Source organism: Diplotaxodon limnothrissa, linkage group LG4 (assembly GCF_057381915.1).
Source record: "Diplotaxodon limnothrissa isolate DT_005_m linkage group LG4, D_limnothrissa_male_GT1.1, whole genome shotgun sequence".
Taxonomy (NCBI): Eukaryota; Metazoa; Chordata; class Actinopteri; order Cichliformes; family Cichlidae; genus Diplotaxodon; species Diplotaxodon limnothrissa.
Genome location: NC_140599.1, coordinates 19,120,236 through 19,142,770, shown reverse-complemented (window position 1 = coordinate 19,142,770; position 22,535 = coordinate 19,120,236). Strand labels below are relative to the sequence as shown.

General features: G+C 40.8%; 1 protein-coding gene across 1 annotated transcript; it reads left to right on the top strand.

Moving 5' to 3' along the window:
• Nucleotides 1-255: 255 nt before the first annotated feature.
• Nucleotides 256-19,989, top strand: tbc1d16 (TBC1 domain family, member 16). The gene is made up of 12 exons (XM_085352389.1): nt 256-436; nt 3,017-3,179; nt 3,330-3,638; nt 10,272-10,466; nt 10,631-10,778; nt 10,912-11,076; nt 11,766-11,914; nt 15,205-15,339; nt 16,142-16,328; nt 16,913-17,092; nt 18,899-19,045; nt 19,696-19,989. The coding sequence occupies exons 1-12, from the start codon at nt 256-258 to the stop codon at nt 19,987-19,989; spliced, it is 2,253 nt and encodes a 750-aa protein (XP_085208515.1).
• The last annotated feature ends 2,546 nt before the right edge of the window (nt 19,990-22,535 follow it).

Genomic DNA, 22,535 nt, shown 5'->3' with positions numbered 1-22,535 from the left:
AGTACGGCGGGGAGAGGGGATCCTTGTAGGGCTGGGCGTTGCAGTAAGGACACTGCAGTAAATACTAGCACACGTGTGACGGAGGATCAGTGCAGCTCTTAAACCAATTTGTGCTGCACCTTCTGTCAAATATTTACCTTACTGAAATTATACTTTTAATTTTTCCTTTATATCCTCCCCTTCACCTGATGACTTTTTCTACTCCCTAATCTCTCATATTCAGAGGATGGGCGCAGTGTCCTGGTGCCTGAGGAGATGTCTTTGGGTCGGCTCCTACGGCGTGCCTCCTCCAAGGCCTCCGACCTCCTGACCTTTAACCCTGGGGCGGGGGGCTCATCGTTACGCTCGGGACTGGATGGCGAGATTATCTTCTCCAAAAATAATGTTTGCGTGCACCCCGCGGAGCCCCTGCCTGGCCTGGCTGAGCACCACCCAGGTTAGACTGAACCAAGTGTTTCTTCTTCTAAACTTTTCAACTTGACAAATACAACAGAAGAAAATACATAAATGTGCTGCAAGTAGCCAAGACAGTAATACAGTTGTTTATAGAGGTCATGATGAAAAAGTGAAAATGGCTGAGACACTTGTTAAGTGTTTTGTACCCTTTTAATTTGCTCAAGTCAGCTATTTGTCCCCAGCTGTTACTTAGACTTTTTTGCAGGGTATTACTGACTTTGCAGTGCATTTGTCTGTTTGATTGTGTTGTATTTGCAGCGCATGCATTACATTACATTGTGTTTTATCTATCTGTAGCTGGCATGGAAGTGCTTTTTACACCTCGGCGCTGGCAGCCACCACAACCGGAGGTGTTATACTTTGGGGGATGTGTGTTCATTCCAACTTGTGAATGTGATATCTCTTTGGCGGTTTGGCACAACTGGTCAAAGTGCAAAGACGGTCAATGTGACATGCCTCGTTCTTCAGAACATGTTATTTGAGAAACTCCAGGAGATTACACTACTGTGCAAAAGTCTTGATTTACCCTTCATTTCTTTTTATTTTGCTAAAAAATGGGAAATGGGTGCAGCAATTTACAGTATATATAAGGCAAACACAGCAGTTAAAAGTCAATATTTAGTGTCACGGCACAGCGTGAACTCTTAGCAATCTCTCTTGTAATTTCTTTAAGCAGTCTTCAGGAATAGCTCTCCAGGCTTCTTGAAGGATATTCAAAGCTCTTCTCTGAATGTTGGATGCCTTTTGTTCCTCTATCTGTCAAGATGATCCCACACTGAGGTCTGGGGTCTGGGTTGGCCAGTCCGTGGCTAATGTTCCACTCTGTGTTTTTTCTATCCCTGTAAGCTTTTAACGTATTGGCCGTGTATTTTGGGAACGCTGTCATACTGAAAAATAAAGCAGGTGCCACGTCAGACATCTTTCAGATACTTATGGTGGATGAAAATCTGAAGGTATTTTTCTGTACCTCAGTTTTGACAAAATCCCCAACACGGGCTGAAATGCAGCACCAAACCATGACAGTCTCCATCATATTTTACAGATGGGTCTAGACACTGTTATCCCTCTCTCCCGACCTCCTCCTTAGATATTGACAAGTTCTCAGCCTTCTTTTTCTTCTTAACAGCCACCCCGACAAAGCTTCTGTGAACAGTTCATTGATCAGCTGAATAGGATGTGACTTTCAGACACTCTCCAGCTATAAATTATAGCTGGAATTATACTAATTAATAAAAATTATAATAATTCACTAAAAGGACTAGATGTCCTTTTGCTGAATTATTATAATTATTATTTTTTTGTTAACGCCTGACACTTCTTCTCTTGTCTCTTCCTCAAATGTTTTCACCTCATGGCTCTGTAGAAATCACTTTGTTGGTGCAAACATTTCACACTCGTCCAACTGTCTTATCTTTGGCTACCTTTGGTTAGGTGCTGTTTTGTATGTTTGAGTAACTCCCAGGTCAGTGTTAAGTGGCTTAACCAACAAAAGTGTTCCCCTGGTATAATTGAAAATATATTCAGAAAGCCTGAAAAGCTACTGCTCAAGACCATGTAAAAAAAAAAAAAAAAAGTCTGGCTCCTTAGAAGCAAAATGTAAAGAAATGAGGGGTGCAAAGCACTGTATGTGAATGCAAAAAGCACAAATTGGATTGAAGTATGAACTCAACAGTCAAAGGTCAAGGTCACTTTGACCTAATAAAACGTGTTTGTGACCACAACTCAACAATCCACATGCCAGCGATGATAGAATTTCACACCAGTGTCAAATATGTAGAAATGATCTAGTGATAACCTTTGGATTTGAATAGATGGAATATAAATTTGCCTGTTTGGGGAAAGTGTTCAACTGTGAAGCAAGCGATGTCACACTCTTTTAGCTATCATGCATTTAGATATAGAAGAAACACAAGGGAATATAAAAAGACAAACATGAAAACCATAAAACGATAAATGAAGAAGAAAATGTGAGACGACGTTTTAAAAATATAAAAAGAGCAGTAAATTTAATTGAGTAAAAAGGCACTTGATTTAATATAAACCTATATAAACCTCACTGATACTGCTGCTAATCCAAAAGAGCACACTTTTGCTTTGAAATCAAGGTTAAAATAGCTAGAGTTATACTTCTAACCTCTATCTAAAAGGTAAGATTAAAGGGGCTCTAAACCATGTGACATTTATAGCTGTGTCCGATAAGCTGCTGTAAACTTCATTCAGGTTTTTATTGTACTGCCTCATAAATTCAAACAAGAGCTGTTCCTCTGTTTTATGAAGCCTTTGGTCGTTAGTTGAATTGCTTTACCTTTGTCTACTTGCCTTATTCATACATGTAAAGACCGTACACGGCTAGTGGAGTGGTTTTGAATACGTGTTGTCTTTTTTCCTGGCATATATGAGCAACACTTCCTCTGTCATCATCATCTCCCTGTTCTCGAGTTACGTGTTTGTTTTAAATTGGCTGCTATATATAAAATGCTTCACAAGCTCTTCTTACATTCCCAAATTACCTCCACCATAATTAGTCATAACACGATCAAGGTTTTGTTGCCCTCTGCAGGCTACCTCTGTGTCCATGTGGAGAAGGATGAGAGCCTGGGCACCACTCTTATCCTGACCTGGGTCCCCAACTCCCGCATCCAGAGGCAGGATGAAGAGGCGCTGCGATACATCACTCCGGAGAGCTCGCCTGTACGCAGGAACGCCCGCCGCAGAGGCAGACGGTACAAGAACGTGTTACTTAAAATGTGTCTCTGGGTTGTTTATGCGGTGCTGATATCTCGATCAGCACCACACAGTAGTGGGAAGCAGTTTTCAGTAAAGCATGAACTGAAATACTCTCAAGGAACTCAATTTATAAACATCCTTTCCAGACCTCACTCCCGTCCCCCAGCAGCCCAGGAGGAAGACGAGGATGAGGAGAGGAACATTACGAGCAGCACCTCCACAGAGAGCCACAGCCTGGTGGTCGAGGCTGGAGCCGATCCGTCCTCACACCAGCAGCAGCTCCCCTCAGGTGGGGAGGAAGGCGACGAGGGCTCCTGTGAGCTGTCTGATGAAGTGAGCCGGGACAGCACTATGGGTTCGGACTCGGACACCTTCTCCTCTCCCTTCTGCTTGTCCCCCGTTAGTGAGGCCCTCTGTGAAAGCAGTGGCTCCGTTTTCCTGGACAACGAGAGCAGGTCAGTGAGAGGATTGAAAGTTGCCTTATTAATAATAGAATAGAATAAATTTATTGCCCACATTAGTGGAAAATTTGGCTCACCAAGTCACAAATCAATTAATAATAAAAAGACTGACAATTATGAGCAAATGTTGCATTTGGCACAAATTATCTTTTATACAGCTTTTTAGTAGCTAGAGGCAACTTATAACCTTGTCCTGAATAAAGACAATAATCTTTATTATTAGTTATACATAGGAGAGTTTAAACTGTTTAATTTTGTATGTTTTTTTTTCCCTTCAAGGTTGAGTAAAAATAATAATTATTAAAAAATATTATTATTATTATTATTATTATTATTATTATTATTATTATTATTATTATTATTATTATTACGAAAACACACTAATTGGTCAGGTCACTTTTTTCCTTCTCATATATATATATATATATATATATATATATATATATATATATATATATATATATATATATATATATATATATATATAAGCATGCTACTAACGAGTGATTTAGACAGCTGTTAGCACATGATTCTCCTTATGCTGCTGAGAATATAGCCCAGAAGAAGCGGATAGTATAGCTTTTATTTTGGAAAGAGACATTTCTCTGTAATAAACTCTCTTTTCCAAAGATGAGTGATTCCTCAATCAGATACAGGGCTTGCAATATCGCTAGCCCGACGTCCTGGAGCTAGCGATTTTTTTCAGTCGGGCTACCAAAATCTATCTCTGCCCTGCCCGTCGGGCTATTGTAGGAAGGAAAAATATATGTCAATGCTTTTGCATTCTTTCAGAAATGTAGCTGGGTAATTATGTCATTGGCATCGGTGAGCCACTGTCAATATGTGACATATTGAAATTGCGTTTGAATTTGCGCTTGTTTTTTTGCTTTCACTTTGCAATCGCACGAACTGTGTATAGAGAGCGACAGCACTGATCTGTGAGTGATGATAATTTGTGCACCAATTCCTCTGACATCGTCTTATTAATCGTTAGCTTACTATGCAAACATGACAAGTGAAATCTCCTGCAGCTTAAACATGTGAGAGGTTGATCGCGCAGAGAATCGCTGAGCTTATGTGAGTCCGTGTGTAAAAGCATTTCAGTTCTGCTGAGCCAAATAAGACAGGTCAGGGTGAAGAAGTGACAGCCAAAGAAAAGCTTACCACAAAACGGAGAAGTTATGACAAATCAGACTATAAGGCAAAAAGAAAGTGCAGCTTTATGGTTTCATGGACAAAATAATTTCTGTGGCTGCAATATGACGAGCTATATAACCAGGGCTGCACATAAGTGGTCCGCAGGTGCGCATTCGCTGTCAAAATAAAAAACACGCACAAGGGTTAGGGTTAAATTTAAAAACTGTACTTTTGAGTTAAAATATATATTTATAATTTTAATAAATGACAAATTAAAAAGGCATGAACATTTTTTTTGCACCCCTAATATATATATATATATATATATATATATATATATATTAGGGGTGCAACGATACACAAAATTCACGGTTCGGTTCGATACCTTGGTGTCACGGTTCGATATTTTTTCGATACAAAAAAAATGTTCATGCCTTTTTAATTTGTCATTTATTAAAATTATAAATATATATTTTAACTCAAACGTTCAGTTTTTAAATTTAATGTTGCAGAAATCCCTCATCTTTGGAAAAGAGAGTTTATTACAGAGAAATGGCTCTTTCCAAAATAAAAGCTATACTATACGCTTCTTCTGGGCTATATTCTCAGCAGCATATTAAACATATCAGGTCCCCATAAGGAGAATCATGTGCTAACGGCTGTCTAAATGACGGAATAGATGAATGATGAAATAGTTCCAAAGGCCAGATCTGAATGAGGGTGGGGGAGGTTCAATTTCCCATGTTGCAATGAGCTTAGCTTCTGTCTTGCTAGCTTGTGCTGTGCTCAGTGGATCTGCGCTCGACAGTGCAGCCTAGGCGGAGTAGTCGAACGCAGATCCAGTGAGCTCTCAACACAGACAGCATCGTCAGAAGCAAAGTTGATAAAATAAATTAAAAAATTTGTATTGTTCGATACATATGCTTACCGAACTGAAAGCACTGTATCGAACGGTTCAATATCGATACGAGTATCGTTGCACCCCTAATGTGTGTGTGTATGTGTATGTGTGTGTGTGTGTATATATATATATATATATATATATATATATATATATATATATATATATATATATATATATATATATATATATATATATATAAAAATAAATTTTAAGCACAATGCAACACTAAATCCTTCAGTGCGTGCAAACTCAGTTTTAAAATTATTCGAATGTAATTATTTGTTGGGGTTTTTTGAGGGATGGTGTGACTTAGCATTTTACATATTGTTTTGTGTTTGTATTTGTTATCATAAAAATAAAGACACTGTGTGAAAACTACAGTAACTGACCCGTTGTTGTCCAGGTTCTCAAGTTTATTTAACAAACAAAGAAAGGTGAAGCTAAACCGTTTACACTTCTGTTTCATACAGCAGGGTTCATACACACATCTCTGTTGACTGGATAACACTTCTAACCAGTCACCAAACAGGAACTAACACATTCAAAGCCTGTTATGCGCAGTTTTAAGAAAATATAATCAAAAACTTTGGACAGCTTTTTTCAGACTGAGCCTGCCACGTGTTTAGGAACTAACTTATGGGAAGGGTTATTTTGGGTTATTTTTGCATACATTTAAAGATCATGGAAGTGTTGTGTGAGTAGATTGTGTTATAAATATTATGAGATTGTGTGTGTTTCTTTTAAAAGCGAATGAGGCTATATTAGTGGGCTGTTCCTACATTCCTCGAGGTATTCAGTGGTACTCCAAAGTAAATTTATAGTAAATATTTCATTCTATTTAATATCAGCTAAGTTGCTCCATAAAGTCAAAATTATTGATTTCTTTCCCTTTCTTGTTGTGGCTTCGAATAACATAATGTTAAATTTTCCCTTACTGTAATTTTTTGTGTTATTTTTATTCACAAATTGTTTTTTTTAGTTGCCCTAAGCTACCAGAAGGTGGAGCCAAAAAGAAAAGAATTGATTGCATGTGAGCTGGTTTACAGTTTGAAGCCACAAGGTGGCTCACTGCACTACAGCTAAATGTCCCGAGCGACCTGAAAGCAGGTAGATGACTTCAGCAGGAACCATGAAATGTTATCAGGCTTCACAATTTCAATTTTTATTTAAATTGGCCTTCGATCTAAATGCTGTGTAATGTCACAGAGGTCTTTAAATAAGTCTCCAAATCCTAAAAAAACAAACAAAAATAAAGCAAGCCAAACCACAATCCCTCCACACACTGTTCTGTAGTCAGGGGAGCCATCTGTACAGTAATTGCGTTGCTGTTCAGACCTCGCGGTCGTGTGATTTTATGATTCCCTTCGCGGATGTTTCCTCACGCAGCTATGTGGCCTGATATGTTGCCCAGAAATGTGTAAGCCTGTGTCAGTGTCGTCCCCCCCCCCCCCCCCCCCCCCCCACCGCCCCACCCCCACCAAAAAAGAAAAAAAAAAGCGAGAGAGTGAGACAGTGTGACTTTAAGTGTTTTTAGCCACTTTTTCACATTCGCTGTAAGTGCAGTCAGTGTGTGACTTGGCATTGCTCTTTGCTTCACAGCTTCTAACCTTTACTCCGTCCCTCTCTTCATCCAAAACTCTCTGCCTCACTTGCTGTTGGTGTCTCTTCACAGCTCTCTGGCACTGTATCCATCTTTTCCTCTGCCTGTTATTTTTTTCCCCCCTCCTTCTTTTTCTTCTTCTTTTGGATTCTCCTCTGTTCTCCATATCTGTCAACTCCTCCCACTTTTCTCATTATTATTATTTCACATCTCTTCCTTTTGCATATTCTCGAGTTGTTGTATCGTTTGGTGTTGTCCACCTCTCAAATACTTCGGCCCACCACCACCACCCCCTTTCCCCTTCCCCTTCCTAAAGTCTGTGTGAAGCCCTTTGATTCTCAGTGCTCCCAGGGTTGTTGTGCTGGGCTGAATGTCAGCTCTCTGGATTAGAGGACTGAAGAGAGCAGAGCAGCAGCCAAAACCCTGGAACCCACTCAATCTCTCTTTCTCTCTCTCTTGCTTTAATTGACACTGTTAAGGGGCCAGGAACTGGAAACATGTCACTTGGAATCATTCAAAGAGAAAGCTCTGCGAATGAGAGTGAGAGCGGATGAAAAGGGGGGGCAGAAAGAGGAGAGCGGTGGGAGAGGGCAAAAAAGAGGGAGAGAGAGAAATCTGCAGCAATCTCTGTCGAGCTTCTTAACAAGTTTCTTTAAAGTTTAACATTAGTTTATGATGCTGTCAATGCGTACTGCCTTCTTGGGGCTGCACTTTGTGGAACGTTTAGTATATGATTATGTCTAAGAACAGTGGTTTTTTACTGTGACGCCTGAAAACGTTTGCAACCATTTGTTACGTATATTTGGTCTGGCAGTTGCGATCTTAGTTTTTCCTTGTTTTTCCAGTTTTCCATGTTTAAATATTTTTTCAACTACCTAATTGTTATGTAAGGGGGAAAAAAATCGGTAAACAGGATTTTTTTTTCAGCAGAAATATTTCTTTCTTCTTTATCTGTTGGTTTATAATCAAATTAAAGTACATTTAACATGGACAAAAGAGTGTCCAGAGTGCAGAAAGTGCCTTTGAGGGATTATTTCCGAAAAGGATAAGATGATGCTGGATGTTTTTTCTCCTTTTCTAAAACTTCAAATTGTACTGACCACTTTTCAGTGTGCGCCCACACCGCCCCCTTCATCTGAGCCCTCCCTTAAACTCCCTGTTCTCTCCAGGGATTAGCTAGAGGACCTGGGAGTCTCTGTAGGCCTGTTCACTGCGTGGTGGTTCTCAGGGTGACCTGGCAGCACTTTCCCCCGGAGTAAAGCCTTATGTGTGTGGAGGGAAGCATTACACAGGGCCTCAGGGCAGTTTGATCTCACCCTGGCCTGGTGGGACATGATGGTTACAGCAGTCTCACTCAAGCAAAACAGCTTGTTTATATAATGTACACTGTGCAGAATTTATGGCGTGACTGCTGCCTACTTTTGCTCCCTAATATAAATGAATAGAATCGAGCTCTAAACACTGACAGATGTTGTTAATCACTTCTTGAGTTTACGCTTGAACGCAGCACAGTGAATGACCCATGCTCAGATTTCAGAAATCAAGTGCTTTTTCACTCTGACCTTTGTTACTTTTTTTTTTTGTCTGTGTGGCGAAATATACAAAAAGATTTTAATGTATGAGTCTTAAGCATGCAGGAAAGAGAGAAGGAAATGTCAGCTGTAAATGGGCTTATGGGCCTTCACAGTCACTTAACAAAAAAAAAGGGGAAACACAGTTGTCCGTTAAAAGATCTCCTTCATAGTTCACATTGCCTAACTCTCTTACCAGAACTCTCTGCGCCTCTCTCCCCGTCTCGTAGTCTTCCACAGTCTGGTTTGTGGCATGATACATGAGACAGAGAGCAGTAAATCACCAGATAGCATAAGGAAACAGTGCAGCTTGGATTGATCAGCCTTGTTATTTTCCCATCTGCTAACAGGCAAATTATTAGCAAGACATGATTGATTCGGGGCGTAAAAGGCTCAGCCGGCCTCCCTCGTGATCAAAGAAGCCAACGTGTCAGCTGATGCGAGCAGAGTGGAAAAAATATATACATTTTTACAAATTGATATTCTTCTCTTACTAAATTTTGATCGTGAATGACCTCTTCTTGGCTGTATTGTTAAAAAATATATTTCTGATGCATATATATATATGTGTGTGTGTGTGTAGGATTTATAGCAAGTCATAATCAGGCAACTTAATTTACACGTGTGCTTCTCAAATGTCGCCGGGTTTAATGCATTTCTGTTTCTCAGCGTTAGCAGGTCTGGAGACGTGTTTGCGAGTGCATTTTGGTCATTAGCTATGGTCCATTCTTGAGCGTCTGTGTGTGTGTGTGTCTACATGTGTGTACGTTAGAGAGAACACGCCAGCCAGCGAGCAGTTTGGCTGGCGTGTGGTTTGCTGCGGTGCGCAGTGCGTGTTTGTGTTGGCCACGTACATATTTTGGCATTGTCGCATGCATGTTTCTCTGCACACACGTGTGATTATAATGTGTGTGTTCTTGTGTGTCTCCTCGTGCAGCAGAGGAGCCTTCAGCTCAGGTTTCAGTGCCGGGAACAACATGCTTGCCATGAGGGAATGACAGGGGAAATTGGACAGCGGACAGTGTGATTTGTGTGTGTGTGTGATTTGTGTGTGTACAGATTTCCTTGTGTGTTTGTGCATGTGTGTGTTTCTGTCCTCTGACGCCTCCATGCATTCCTACTATTCTCAGCCTCTTGGTGAAAAACATATTGAGACATAAAACAACAGGGGAGAGCTGAGCCGAGGAGTGTCTCCACCAGCGGCCTCTGACTTTGTGATATTCACTGTCAATGCTTCACGTTGAAAAACACAACTTTCTATCTGAATGTGAGGTTAAAGAAGCAAAGAGAGAGAAACTACATTTAAAGACTCCCTATTGTGATGTAAAGGGGAAAATACTTGAATTAAACAAACCCCCAAATTCTGATTCCAAAATCTTTTTTCTTTTTTTTTTTTAAATTTATTTGTTTTCCAGGGAGCTGTGCGAGGAATCCATGAACCACTCGGCCAGCTCTGCTTCAAGTTTGGACAGCCATGCCCCCTCTGAGAGCAGCAGCCAGTCGCAGGGCATGCGGTGGGAGGAGCAGCAGAAGCTCCTAGCTCTGGAGCAATTGTGTGGAGTTTTCAGGGTCGACCTGGGTCACATGAGGTCGTTGAGACTCTTCTTCAGGTCAGTCGGAGAGTGCAAAAGGTCGGAGAAAGGTCGCGAGGGGTCACTTTGCTGCGCTACTGCGTAATGTTTCACTCTCTCTCACAGGCTCTTTGTTCGCTGCGTGAGGTTCTTTATTACTACAGTAGTTATTGACTTTATCATTCACCATTGTGTTGTTGCAGTGACGAGGCCTGCACTAGTGGCCAGCTGGTGATAGCTAGCAGAGAAAGCCAATATAAGATCCTCCACTTTCATCATGCTGGCCTGGACAAGCTGGCTGAGGTGTTCCAGCAGTGGAAGTGCTGCAGAGAAACTCAGCTCAAAGACCAGGTCGGGTTACAGCCCAAATTCCCAGTTTGGCTTCTAGTTTTATTGGAAAAGGAAGCATTTTTTTTAACAGTTTTTATTCAGTTGTAGTGTCCTCGCCAATGTGTTTCTCCCCTTTGGTCTCATTTAACATCAGGTGTCAGATGAGAAGTCTTGCATGCAGTTTTCCATCCAGAGGCCCACCCTGCCATCGGCCGAGACTCACCCAGAAGAGAGGCTTTATCGAAGGCTGGATGTCACCACTTGGCTACGTCACCTCAACCAGAACGGACAGGTGGAGGAGGAGTATAAGCTGCGCAAGGTATGTATGCAGGTGTGAACACAAGCAGGCTATTATAATTCTGAGGAATCAGTCAGAACGTAATCAATCAGCTAATATGTTAAGCTCAGTCATACCTATCCATACTGTAAGCATCACATTTTCTGGTAGCACATGCTTCGGAAAGTCATTTTGAAACTCAGCCCTACACTGAAGTTTCAGTTTGAATCAGCACTCCCAGGTTGTAAATGATGAGAGGATTGGTCTTGGCCACTGTCCCCCTGTGACTCATTTCAGTCTTCTTTGATTGACTCAGTTTAAACTTTACCATATTGTTGAAAATGACTCAGAGGCCGTTAGACTCAGACCAAAACATTTCCTCAGTAAATGCACAAGTGCAGGAATTGCAAAAGAGGACTGTTCTTGCTGGACCTGCTGACAAAGCAGTGTTTGTTTTTTTGTTCCCCCCCCCCTGCTGACAAAGCAGTGTTTGTTTTTTTGTTCCCCCCCCTGTTAACATTACAGAAGTTTCAGTTTTGCAACATTTTGCAGCACTTGATAAACAAGCCTAGTGAGGTGATAGTTGCATTGCAGGCTGTGCCGCACTGTCTGCATGCCTTGTTTGCATAAAGTATGGTTTGCTCTCATAGTTATCAGTTTTGGCCCCTGCTTGCCCTTTGAACGCAGAGAACACACTCCCTCTGTGCTCACCTCTACACTCTTTTTACCAGGCCATCTTTTTCGGTGGTATCGACCCATCCATTCGTGGTGAGGTGTGGCCCTTCCTGCTGCACTACTACAGCTATGACTCCTCTTCCCAAGAAAGGGAAGATTGGAGACTGCAAAAGCGTAGCCAGTACCATGACATCCAGCAGAGGAGGTATGTTTGTGGAAGTACAGTGTTAACATCATGAAGTCTTTTTAAAAGTATTAAAAAAAAAAGAAAAAGCTTGTATTGAGAGACATCTGTATGCTTCACTCTCTGAAACACAGATAAACTATCATGTGGCTGCAGTGTCTGCTGCCAAATGCTCAGTCAGTCAAACATTAAACCATATGTGAGCCTATTGTGGCTTTTCATCGCAGGCGCTCAGCAATCAATAGGCGCAATCAGGAAAGTGTTAAGGGGAGGTGCTGGGTGTGAAATAAAAGGTCTCTTGAGAAAAAAACATGTCAGCGCTTATCAGATCATACTGTCTTGTCGGATGGAAAAAATAAAACAAAAACAAAAAAACAGAACACAGCTTCGGTATGCACGTTCCCCAGTCTTCATTTGCCTCCAGCCTGCCATCAAAAAGGTTAAGTGTACACATATTTTCACACATTGTGCCCCTCTGTCTGTAATGAATATGATAATTGGACAGGTTTCATGTGTATGGCCTATTAACATTTTGAGTGCTTGAGAAGGTCTTATTGAAGTCAGGTAATTAGAGTCCTTGTTCTGACTGTGATGTGGATTCCTGTAAAGAGCCTTTGAGTAGAGCCAGCCTCCGGGGCCACTAGTTGATCATTAGGAGCAAAGAGACATGTCTTTTCATTCTGTGTCACCCTCAGATGTGATAACTACCTGGCCGTCAATGGAAATGGGGCAGCAATAACAAGTAAAGCAAAACTAACCAGACTGACACTAGATTATTGTGATTACTGTGTATGACTGTGTACGTGACAAATAAAATTTGAATTTGAATTTGAAATGTGAGCGCACAACAAGAAAATATGCGAAACTAACAGAGGAATGTGAACATACATTAAGCATACCAGTAGTTGTCCTTTTTCTTATCCCTATCATTTAAAAAACATTTCAAGCTGTTGTCATAATTTTTTTTGTTTGCAGCTTTTATTACATGATATATATTGAATAAGAAAATGTCCTCTGGCTAACTTGAAGATAAATTGTTTTATTTCATTTTTTTTAGAGCTTATAAGTATAAGTATACTATACTATAAATAAAAGTTATTTTAATTTTTTAAAGTGGTCTTGAGCAATAGCTCTCCAGGCTTTTCTGAAGACTTTTCAGAGGTTTTCTTTGGACATTTTTTGGACTTTTTGGCTGCTTTTTCAGTCATTTTCACTCTAGTCCTTCTACCTGATGATTTTTGTAGGAGATTTTTTGTTAAGCCACTGAACTCTGACTTCTGAACCATTCAAGGATTAAAAACGGGTGACTAACTCAAGGGATGAACCAGTTTAGGGTCTATACACACAGACAACTTGGCAAAGAACCAATTTTAAATTGTATCTGTAGGTTAGCTATTTTTAAATTAAGACTGCTCAACTTTTAAAAGAAAATGGAGCAGATCTGTCCTCAAATTACAAATAACAAAACAAAACAATAAAAACACATTTAAAAGATCTTACCTATACTGCTACAATGAGAAGCCTTTGGCCTTTAATCACAGTCTAGTTATTGGATACCAAATAATCCAGTTGATAAGGCTTCTGAGCTTTTATACTTACCATACATATGTCAAATTTAACTTGCTGCTTCTCACTTGTGGCATGACAGGAATCATGTCAATCGCATTTCTGGTCTAACCTGAATAATGTCCGGCAGATGATATCATCCGATTAGGTTTCTTTTTAAAGCAGATAAAGGTTTCATTGTTTTCAGTTCCTGCTTGAAGAACGTTTAAAAAAATATATCAATGCCATCAAGATTAAAATTAAAAATAGTTCATTATTGGTTTAAGAAAGTTGTTAAGAGCCAGGTTTTCTTGTAGTTTTTAAAGGGGTCTTGAGCAATAGTCTTTGGACATTTTTTTTTACTCATTCGTCCAGTCTTTGTATAGTATATGACCGCTTTCAGAGTAATGTTGTTTGTTGATTAAGCCACTTAACAAAGACCTGTGAAACATTGAAGCATATAAAAGAGACCTAATTCAGGGGATGAACCAGTCTACACATAAAAGACAACTTGGAAGAGAAGCAACATTAAATTGTATCTTTAGGCACTTTGTTACTTGCAGCCTGCCACAAAAAACACACAATTTATTTCTTTAGTTAAAATTTGAAAAATCTGAAGAGAGCGTTTGATCCACCATGAATTGCCACGTGGAAAGAGTCTCAAAGTCTCCACGACTGCATCCCACACACAGTGCGATGGAGTTGGTCATGGATTGGCCTCCCCAGAGCCTGGAGGTCAACATTATTGAAGCAGTGTGGGATTATCTTAACAGAGAACAGAACAAAAGGCAACGAACATCCAAAGAAGAGCTTTGACTGTCCTTCAAGAAACCTGGAGAAGTGTTCCTGAAGACTACTTAAACACAATACACAAAAACGTGCCTAAGAGAGTTCAGGCTGTGCTCAATAAAGGTGGTCACACCAAATACTGACTTTCAAGGTTGTTAGACTCATGCAAACCAGAATTGTTTTTGCCTTATATCCTGTATTTCCATGTATGTTTGCACATTTTTCAATAAATTGCTGCACCTATGTCCCATCTTTGCAAAATATATAGAAACGAGGGATAGATTAAGACTTTTTTTCCCTCAAAAAAAGTCTCACCTCAGAAAAGTCACATAAAAATACAGATTTTTGCCTCATTCAATTATAACTATCTATGTTCTTATTGTCTAGGCTTATGAACTACAAAGTGATGAAAACAATTCAAATTTCAAGTCAAAGAGAAGTAGAAGGGTCCAAGGACACGAACACAACAAAAACTAAACAGTTGCGTGGCATTGCATCAGGTGTGCGCTCATTATTCCTGGTGGGGCTTCATGGAAAACAAACAGTGTTAATTAAATCCCCTCTGCTTGTTAGGACTTGAGTACATTAGTGCCACACTCAGAGTACATTGCTAATATAGTTGCTAACATCTACAGGGAAGGATAGGGGGAGTTTTATGGTTGTGGTATTATTCTCAGTGGAACACTTGATTGTAAAATACCCTGCCAGGCCCACTGTTTACACACCCCTGGATTTTTTGTTCATTTCTAGCTAAGTGTTAGTGTTACACCTGAGTCACATTTGCATCAACGATCACTTGATAACCCTTCATTTTGTGATTCTAATTACCAAGCATTTCCTAAGAGACTGTGCAGTGAAAAACTTTTTTTTTAACGCCACCGCTTTAACAGCTTTATTAACTGCTGCAACTTTAAGTTTGCCTTTTCTTTCGCTTAATATTTCTGTTGCTTTCTGGTGTTTATATGAATTTTTCTCAGGTTGTCCATGAGCCCGGAGGAGCACAGTGAGTTCTGGAGAAAGGTCCAGTTCACGGTGGATAAAGACGTGGTGAGAACGGACCGCAGCAACCACTTTTTTAGAGGCGAGAACAACCCGAATGTGGAGATCATGAGGTCAGACCACCATCTTTTTCTCATTTTTCCCATCCACTTTAAATTTCTATCTGTCACCTTCTCCCAGTCCAGCCTTATCGTTCCTCAGCCCAACGCACAGGCGTACCTATTCATTTCATATTCTGAACCCTGAGGGAACGGCAAATGAGTTTCATGCTTTATTGACTCTGACTAAGCCGTCTGAGCACTTTTGATGCATACTCAGAGCTAATAGCTTTCCAAACGAGGAGCAAGAGGATTTAAATAGCATATTAGTTTAGTGACTCTCATCAAGGCTCCTGGTATTTGTCCTGGCATTATGTCTCATATTGTATGTGAGCTGGGGTGATACCAGCACTGCACATGTCCAGATAGAGAGCACTCATCTCATAAGTTAGCTCACAGCTATTACTGATATGTCAAATAGACATTTGTCTGGATCATTTAGTCTAAGCAGAGAGACCGGCATCCTCATATTGCAGTCTCCGTCTCCACAAATTCAGTCTTTGTTTTTAATTTAGTGCTCAAACAACAGAAACTATCTTTAGCCTGTTTCCTTTGTTTATGCAGTACTTACTAAGGTCTGAAAACAGCAAAGGAAGTTTTCTCAAAATTGGTAACCATGCAAGAAAAAGGGAAAAAAAAACCTGAGAGTGTTTGGGTGGGACTATACATTTGGTTTGGCAGGACTGTGTAGAGGCTGTATTGGAGACTGTGAAAGGGGTTTATGTTTATGGTTCTACTGTGGCCACTTACAGCGCTTTTTTTGAGATGCTGAGATGTTATGACACCACTAAGATGTTCGTGGTTGTTGTCGCCTCAGGCGGATTCTGCTCAACTATGCAGTGTTTAATCCTGACATGGGCTACTGCCAGGGCATGTCTGACCTGGTGGCCCCGCTGCTCACTGAGATCCAGGATGAAAGCGACACCTTCTGGTGCTTTGTCGGCCTCATGGAGAACACCATCTTCATCAGCTCCCCGCGGGACGAAGACATGGAGAGGCAGCTGGTAGGCAGTTTCTCTGTGCGTCTTTTGTGAGTTGTACGAATGTCTGAATTGATTCTGCAGAGACGCTTTACACCACAGCTTTCTGACACTTCAGCTTCAAGTTGTCTCTAACAATTTCTGTAACTTAGACATTTATATCTATTTTCTTGACCAGATGCAAGTGGCTAGATTAAGCTTTCTTTGTTCATTCTTTAAACAACTCTTTCAGTTTTCTGATGAATCACATTGTACAAAGCTACTTTGATCTACTCCCTTATTCATAAGTCATCACCACAGTTGTTGGTGCTGCATATTTGATGCCAAATGCCCTTCCTGATGCAATCCTCAAGGGATTTGTCTCTCCTCCTGGGATCTTTTTGCTTGTTAGGTGACTGTATAAATCATTACGCTATAGAGCCACTATGCAGTATAAAACTCTGACTCTGTGATGTCAGTGAGGGTAGATATCCCTAATATGGTCATCCCAGCCACACAGCTCCACAGCCTGCTGTTCAAACTTTGAGTTTATGAAGGGCAGCCAATCATAAAGTTGGCTTAAATAGAAGGAGAAATAAGCTTAAACAGCTCTATGATCCTGCTTCCAGATGTACCTGCGGGAGCTGCTGCGCCTCATGCTGCCACGTTTTCACCAGCACCTGACCAGGCTCGGGGAGGACGGCCTCCAACTCCTCTTCTGCCATCGCTGGATCCTGCTCTGCTTTAAGAGAGAGTTCCCCGACACCGAGGCCCTGCGCATGTGGGAGGCGTGCTGGGCACACTACCAGGTCAGGTCAAAGTCCGAACGGCTCCTTTGCATACACAAGTTTGAAAGAAAAACTTTGCATATACTACGCTGCATGTTACTCCTTTAATGCTTCCCACTGCAGGCTTCTGTAATCCTGCCTTTAAAACCTGTAATTGCTCTTCAAGGGGTTTAATGGTTTTGTTTATTTTTGGGTTTTGATTCCCAGAGATTACAGTGACCCCTAATAGCATATTAGCTTAAAAAACAAATTGTAAAAAGTAAAAATACTGTGTTTAAAAAAAAAAAAAAAAAAAGTCATTTGGCTTATCTTGAATCGATCTACCCAGTGCATATTTTCCCACCCTTTCTGTATTTTATCAGAGTTAGTCATGCCTGTGTAGTGCGTAGTGAGAAAGAGGTTAACACCTCTCCTCAAATATCAGCCTCACTGCTTCGTGCCATCTGCTCAAACTCTCTTCTAGATGTTCTGATCTGAAGCTACAGGTGGTGATAGAAGAGATATGAGAGTGAAACCTTGGTTTAGACAGTTGAGTGTCACATACCAGATGGGCTAAAAGCAAGAATTTCTGATTGATATCTGATTTTTCTGTGAAAGGGAAGAATCGTGTAATATTGGGTCACACAATATTTATCTCGACAGTTCTTGCTAAACGAAATGTTTGGGGTTAGTCCAAAAATAGATTTTTCATGAAAAATGTTTTGCTTTTCTTAAAGAATTTATTGCTTTCTTAATGATAAAAGGACAGGTAAAATGTAAAAGTCTGGCTATTCCACCAGGAGGTGAAAACAGACCTATAATAAAGGCATGGGGGAAGATATTTTAAAGTGTTATGGACAACTGAACAAATACTATTGCACATCAATAGCTCATTGTGTACAGTAGATTTAATAAAGGCCTTATTTAATTTCGTATTGAAAATCATGGTAATTTTTGGGCTTTTAATGATTTATTTGAACCTGCATCCACACAGGGTCAAACGTAAATATACACTCACTTAAATCTTTTAATAAATGGTCCTGAAGGTTCTACAGTGTCTTTGAACTTGCCAAATCATATCAACTTTTCATTAGTGATCATGATTGGCTACAGCTGGTAGTTTCTGGTAGACACCTCCCATTGGATTAACCAACGCTCAGAGCAATGAGAAGGTTCGAGGAACTCAGTGATCATCTAGATTTACACAAGTTACAGACAGTTATACGTAAGGACAAGTTATTCTGATCTTACACCACTCTGGTGGCATATATTCCACAAAGTTGCTGGAATTAACCACTCAAATCAGCAGCTAGATGGTTGTAACTTGGATACAACTGGGTGTTTCAACAGGATAATTATCCCAAACACACAAGAAAACTGGTTTTTAAATGGATAAACCAGGCTAACATTAAGCTTCTGAAATGGCTTTCACAAAGCCTCGACCTCAACGCTATTAAAAATCTATTTACTATACTTAAAACTCTGGTCTATGCCAGTAAACCAAACAATTTAAACGAACTCTGCCAATTCTGCCGGGAAGGGGGTCAAATATCCAGCCATAATCATGCCAGAAAATTATGCCAGAAACTTGTTGATGGCTACCAAAAGCATCTGATAGAGTTGCAACTTGTTAACGGACATTTGAGCAAATATTAGTGAGCGTAGATGTATCCTTATCCTAGACGTGTCCTTAACGTTGTTCCTTATAACAAAGGCATGAATAAATGCAAAGCACTTACTGAAATTTAAATTTGCATTAGTAACATAACTGACTGTACACCACAGAAGCTGATAATATGCATATTTTCCTTCTACCTTTCACTTCTTTGCTGATCTCCTCCTCTTTAGACGGACTACTTCCACCTGTTCCTGTGTGTGGCCATCATTGTTCTCTACGGGGAGGATGTGACAGAGCAGCAGCTCGCTACTGACCAGATGTTGCTGCACTTCAGCAATCTCTCCATGCACATGAACGGAGAGCTGGTTCTGCGCAAGGTATCACAGTAAAACCTTTTTTTTTGGTTTTCATGCCTTTATGTTACCATTTCATCTCACTACTCCGCTTCCTTCATACCAAAAATAAAGGTTATCACGCAGCAATCTCCAAATATGAGAATAATCGGTTGTTTACGATCATCATAAGAATTCTTCGACAGACTGCTGCATTGCTACACATTTAAACCAAATCCAGTGCTGCTTGCATTAAGGCAGCCCTGCCCCAATGCTGCAGCAAAGCAACTGATGCACATTAAGTTGCCCACAGAGGCCTTGAGGTACTAAATGGGAGGCTGCCATGCCAAAGTGGAGGATTTATGATCTCCATCCCGGCTATTGTGTCCATGCCTGCTTCCTCATGTTTATGGATACTGTGTGTTACTACTGCAACCACAGGCAGTGAGTTCATGTTAGCATGCAGGTGGTGTAACTCCACAGCTTTGCTGCATGCGATGCGGACTTTGTAGCTTTAGGCAACATCACGCTTTCTGACCTTGAGAGTCTTTTGTTATCTTTTAGCCTGGAGTCGAGCCCATTGATTTATTTTGGTGTTTTAATGCGCTGTTTGATATCAGCATCGATCTGTGTTGCATTTATTGGCTCCGCATCGTGGCAAACTAGAACTCCTTTCCTCTCGTCCTGCTTTCCAGGCCCGCAGTCTACTCTACCAGTTCCGCCTGCTTCCCAGGATCCCGTGCAGCCTTCACGACCTCTGTAAACTGTGCGGCCCGGGGATGTGGGACAGCCGCTACATCCCCGCCGTGGAGTGTTCGGGTGAACATCCAGACTCGCAGAGCTGCCCCTATGGAGGCACCTCCACCCCCCAGCCCTCCTCACCCTCCCCGTCATCCACACCCTCACCGAACCTCACCCCGACACCTCCACCGGAGGGCAAGAGAGGCTCTAAAACTCGAGACATTTTCACCTTTCGGAAACAGACCTGAGGTGGAGGTTATGAGGTGCTTTTGCTTGTCACCGTGCAGCACCTGTCCCCTCCCCATCTCTCTCTTTCTCTGTGTCTCTCCATCGTCCATGCTTCTAGTTTTACACTCTTAAAAAGGATATTTTGCCACACATGGAGCAATGTAGAACACTGCCTTACCAGAATGTTGTTATTAACATTCATTTCACAAGACTCCGTGATGAGGATTCGCTGTTGGATAGATCAGAGGTCAAGAAGCTACTTTCCTCCAGGAGCAAAATGGACAATCACCAGCCTCTATGTTGGCTGGAGTTACTTTCAGGTTCTAGTCTGCCGCTGGCTTGGCTTTCTTCCAGGGGCTTCGTGGGTAGGGGGTCACATCAGGGTCCGAGGCAACTGGGCTGAATTCTTGCGGATGCTGACCCAGGGTCAAAACAAACTGGAGATTCATTCACAATAACTTGAACTTTACATTTTGAACACTGTTCCCATGTCCTGACAGTGGAATATTTGTCTGAGTATCAAGTTTATACATGCATATCTCAAGTCTGAGCAGGACATTTTTAACGTGAAACCTGATCCTTTGGTGTTAACAGAGAGGCGTTAACCTACATATGATGAATTTGAATGGATTAGCGGTCTGTTTAAGTTTTGTTTGATTTTTAAACAAAGTGAATGTTTTGCGTTTATATCAACAGTTACAAATATTTAGCAATATTATATCCTTGCATGAGCAGTTCTTTACATATAGAGGGCACAGCGTACAGTAATTGTTTTTAGAAAACACAGAGGTAAGAATGTGTTTACAGGACAAACACATCCTGAGGGCTTTCTTGTATTTCCTCATCAGATGATGGGAAAGAACCTTCTCGTAGTTTCTCCTGAGGAGCCGGAGAAAAACAACAACATTCTTCCTTCTGAGAAAGTCAGGCTGTCATGTTACCTGTTGAGCAATAGGATATTTATTTTTCTTCCCTTCCCGTTTTCACATTAGCATAAAAAAGCAAATGAAATGTATTTTCTGCTCGAGGTGTCGAATGGGTGTGACGCCAGAGAGAGCGCGGACGGCGGTTTTTATCCAGACAGGAAAAACTGATGACTTTCTCTCCTACTTGAAACTTCATCCTCGTCTGTGTTGAACCATGTTTAGACAGCCTTGTGAAAAATTATCAGCACAGTTTTTAGTCTGTTTTCCCCCCTTTCCTTCCAGAAGTCTTTCCACTTCACCTTAAAATGAATGACAACACTCAAGAATCAGTTCACATGAATGTATTTGTGTTTTTTTGTTTTGTTTTTTTGCTTCGTCTCACTCGACAACAGAAGTGTTAAAATCTTTGATATATGTATGTGTGTGTGCGTGCGTGTGTGTGTGTGTGTGTGTGGAAACTCGATTGGCCGCTAACATCTGGTGAGTCACAGAATGCCCTACGACCAGATTAGCAGCAGCCACCCTGCAGAAAAAAACCTGGTAGATAAATTAGAAAGACAAGCCAGCCGCTTTAGCAGCAAGGCTTTGAGGAGGGATGCGTGCTGATCTTAAATCAGACTTAAAGGCAATCTCCACTTGGAAAACGTCCCTGAGACATTTTGAGCAACAGGCCTCTAAGTGAAAACATCTTTAAATTGTTGCTAAAACGCAACATTAAGATCTTCAATCGGGCTTTCTCCACCGCCCCCACACCGCCGCACTTCCCCCTTCTTTCGGTTCTCTGCATCTCTCAGCAAGCAGCCTCAGTAAATGACATATTAGTTATCATGTGCAGCTGTTTGCTGGAGATGCCCGCAGAGTTTTAAAGATGGGGAGGCTGCGGCGAAGTGAGCAAAGTCAGAAAAACGGAAAAGCAACGGTCGGCGCGAATGTGTGTGAAAGGGAGCTCGTGAATTGTATTAGCATTGAAATCACATTTGTTTACACGGACACTGCAAGTCACAAGCTTGATTAATGAACACTCCGATTTCCAGGGGTGGTTGTTGTGAGTTGTGGTCACGAATGTACAGCTGTTAAGCTCTATGATATGTTGATGCATTATTGTACACGTCACAGGGAAAAAAGAGCCTATTCTTATCATTGGTATCATTGAAAATGACTGAAATAAAATGACACTAATGCTTTCATGAAGCACTTCTGAAAGATTGTTGTTGTTTTGCTGATTAAATAATATTTCAGTTTATTTCATTTTGAGGATAAATTGTTTTGATCTGGTAGAAAATAAAGCAGAAATGGGGTTTACTGCACTAGAGCCAGCATTTTTCTGTATAAAGATTAAAAAAATACTAAAATTTAGTATTTTTTTTATCTAATAAATAAATGCAAGTATCAAGATTATGCCCAAATGAACCAAAAGAAAAAATACCTAATGTCTCAGCCATGTAGATATTATAGTGTATTATTACTAATACGACATATCCAGGCTACAATATTTTCTTTAAGTAGTCTTTAGGAAAAGTTCTCCAGGCTTCTTCATGGACATTCAGAGCTCTTCTTTGGATGTTGGCTGCCTTTTGTTCCATCCTCGGTCCAGATGATCCCTCACTCCCTCAGTAATTTTGAAGTCTGGACTGAATAAA

Bases quoted from the DNA above. Each gene is read 5' to 3' on its own strand.
- tbc1d16 (XM_085352389.1), top strand. From the start codon at position 256: ATGTCTTTGGGTCGGCTCCTACGGCGTGCCTCCTCCAAGGCCTCCGAC. The intron at 437-3,016 runs GTTAGACTGAAC...TGCCCTCTGCAG, and splicing joins CCTGGCTGAGCACCACCCAG to GCTACCTCTGTGTCCATGTG. The intron at 11,077-11,765 runs GTATGTATGCAG...TCTTTTTACCAG, and splicing joins AGGAGTATAAGCTGCGCAAG to GCCATCTTTTTCGGTGGTAT.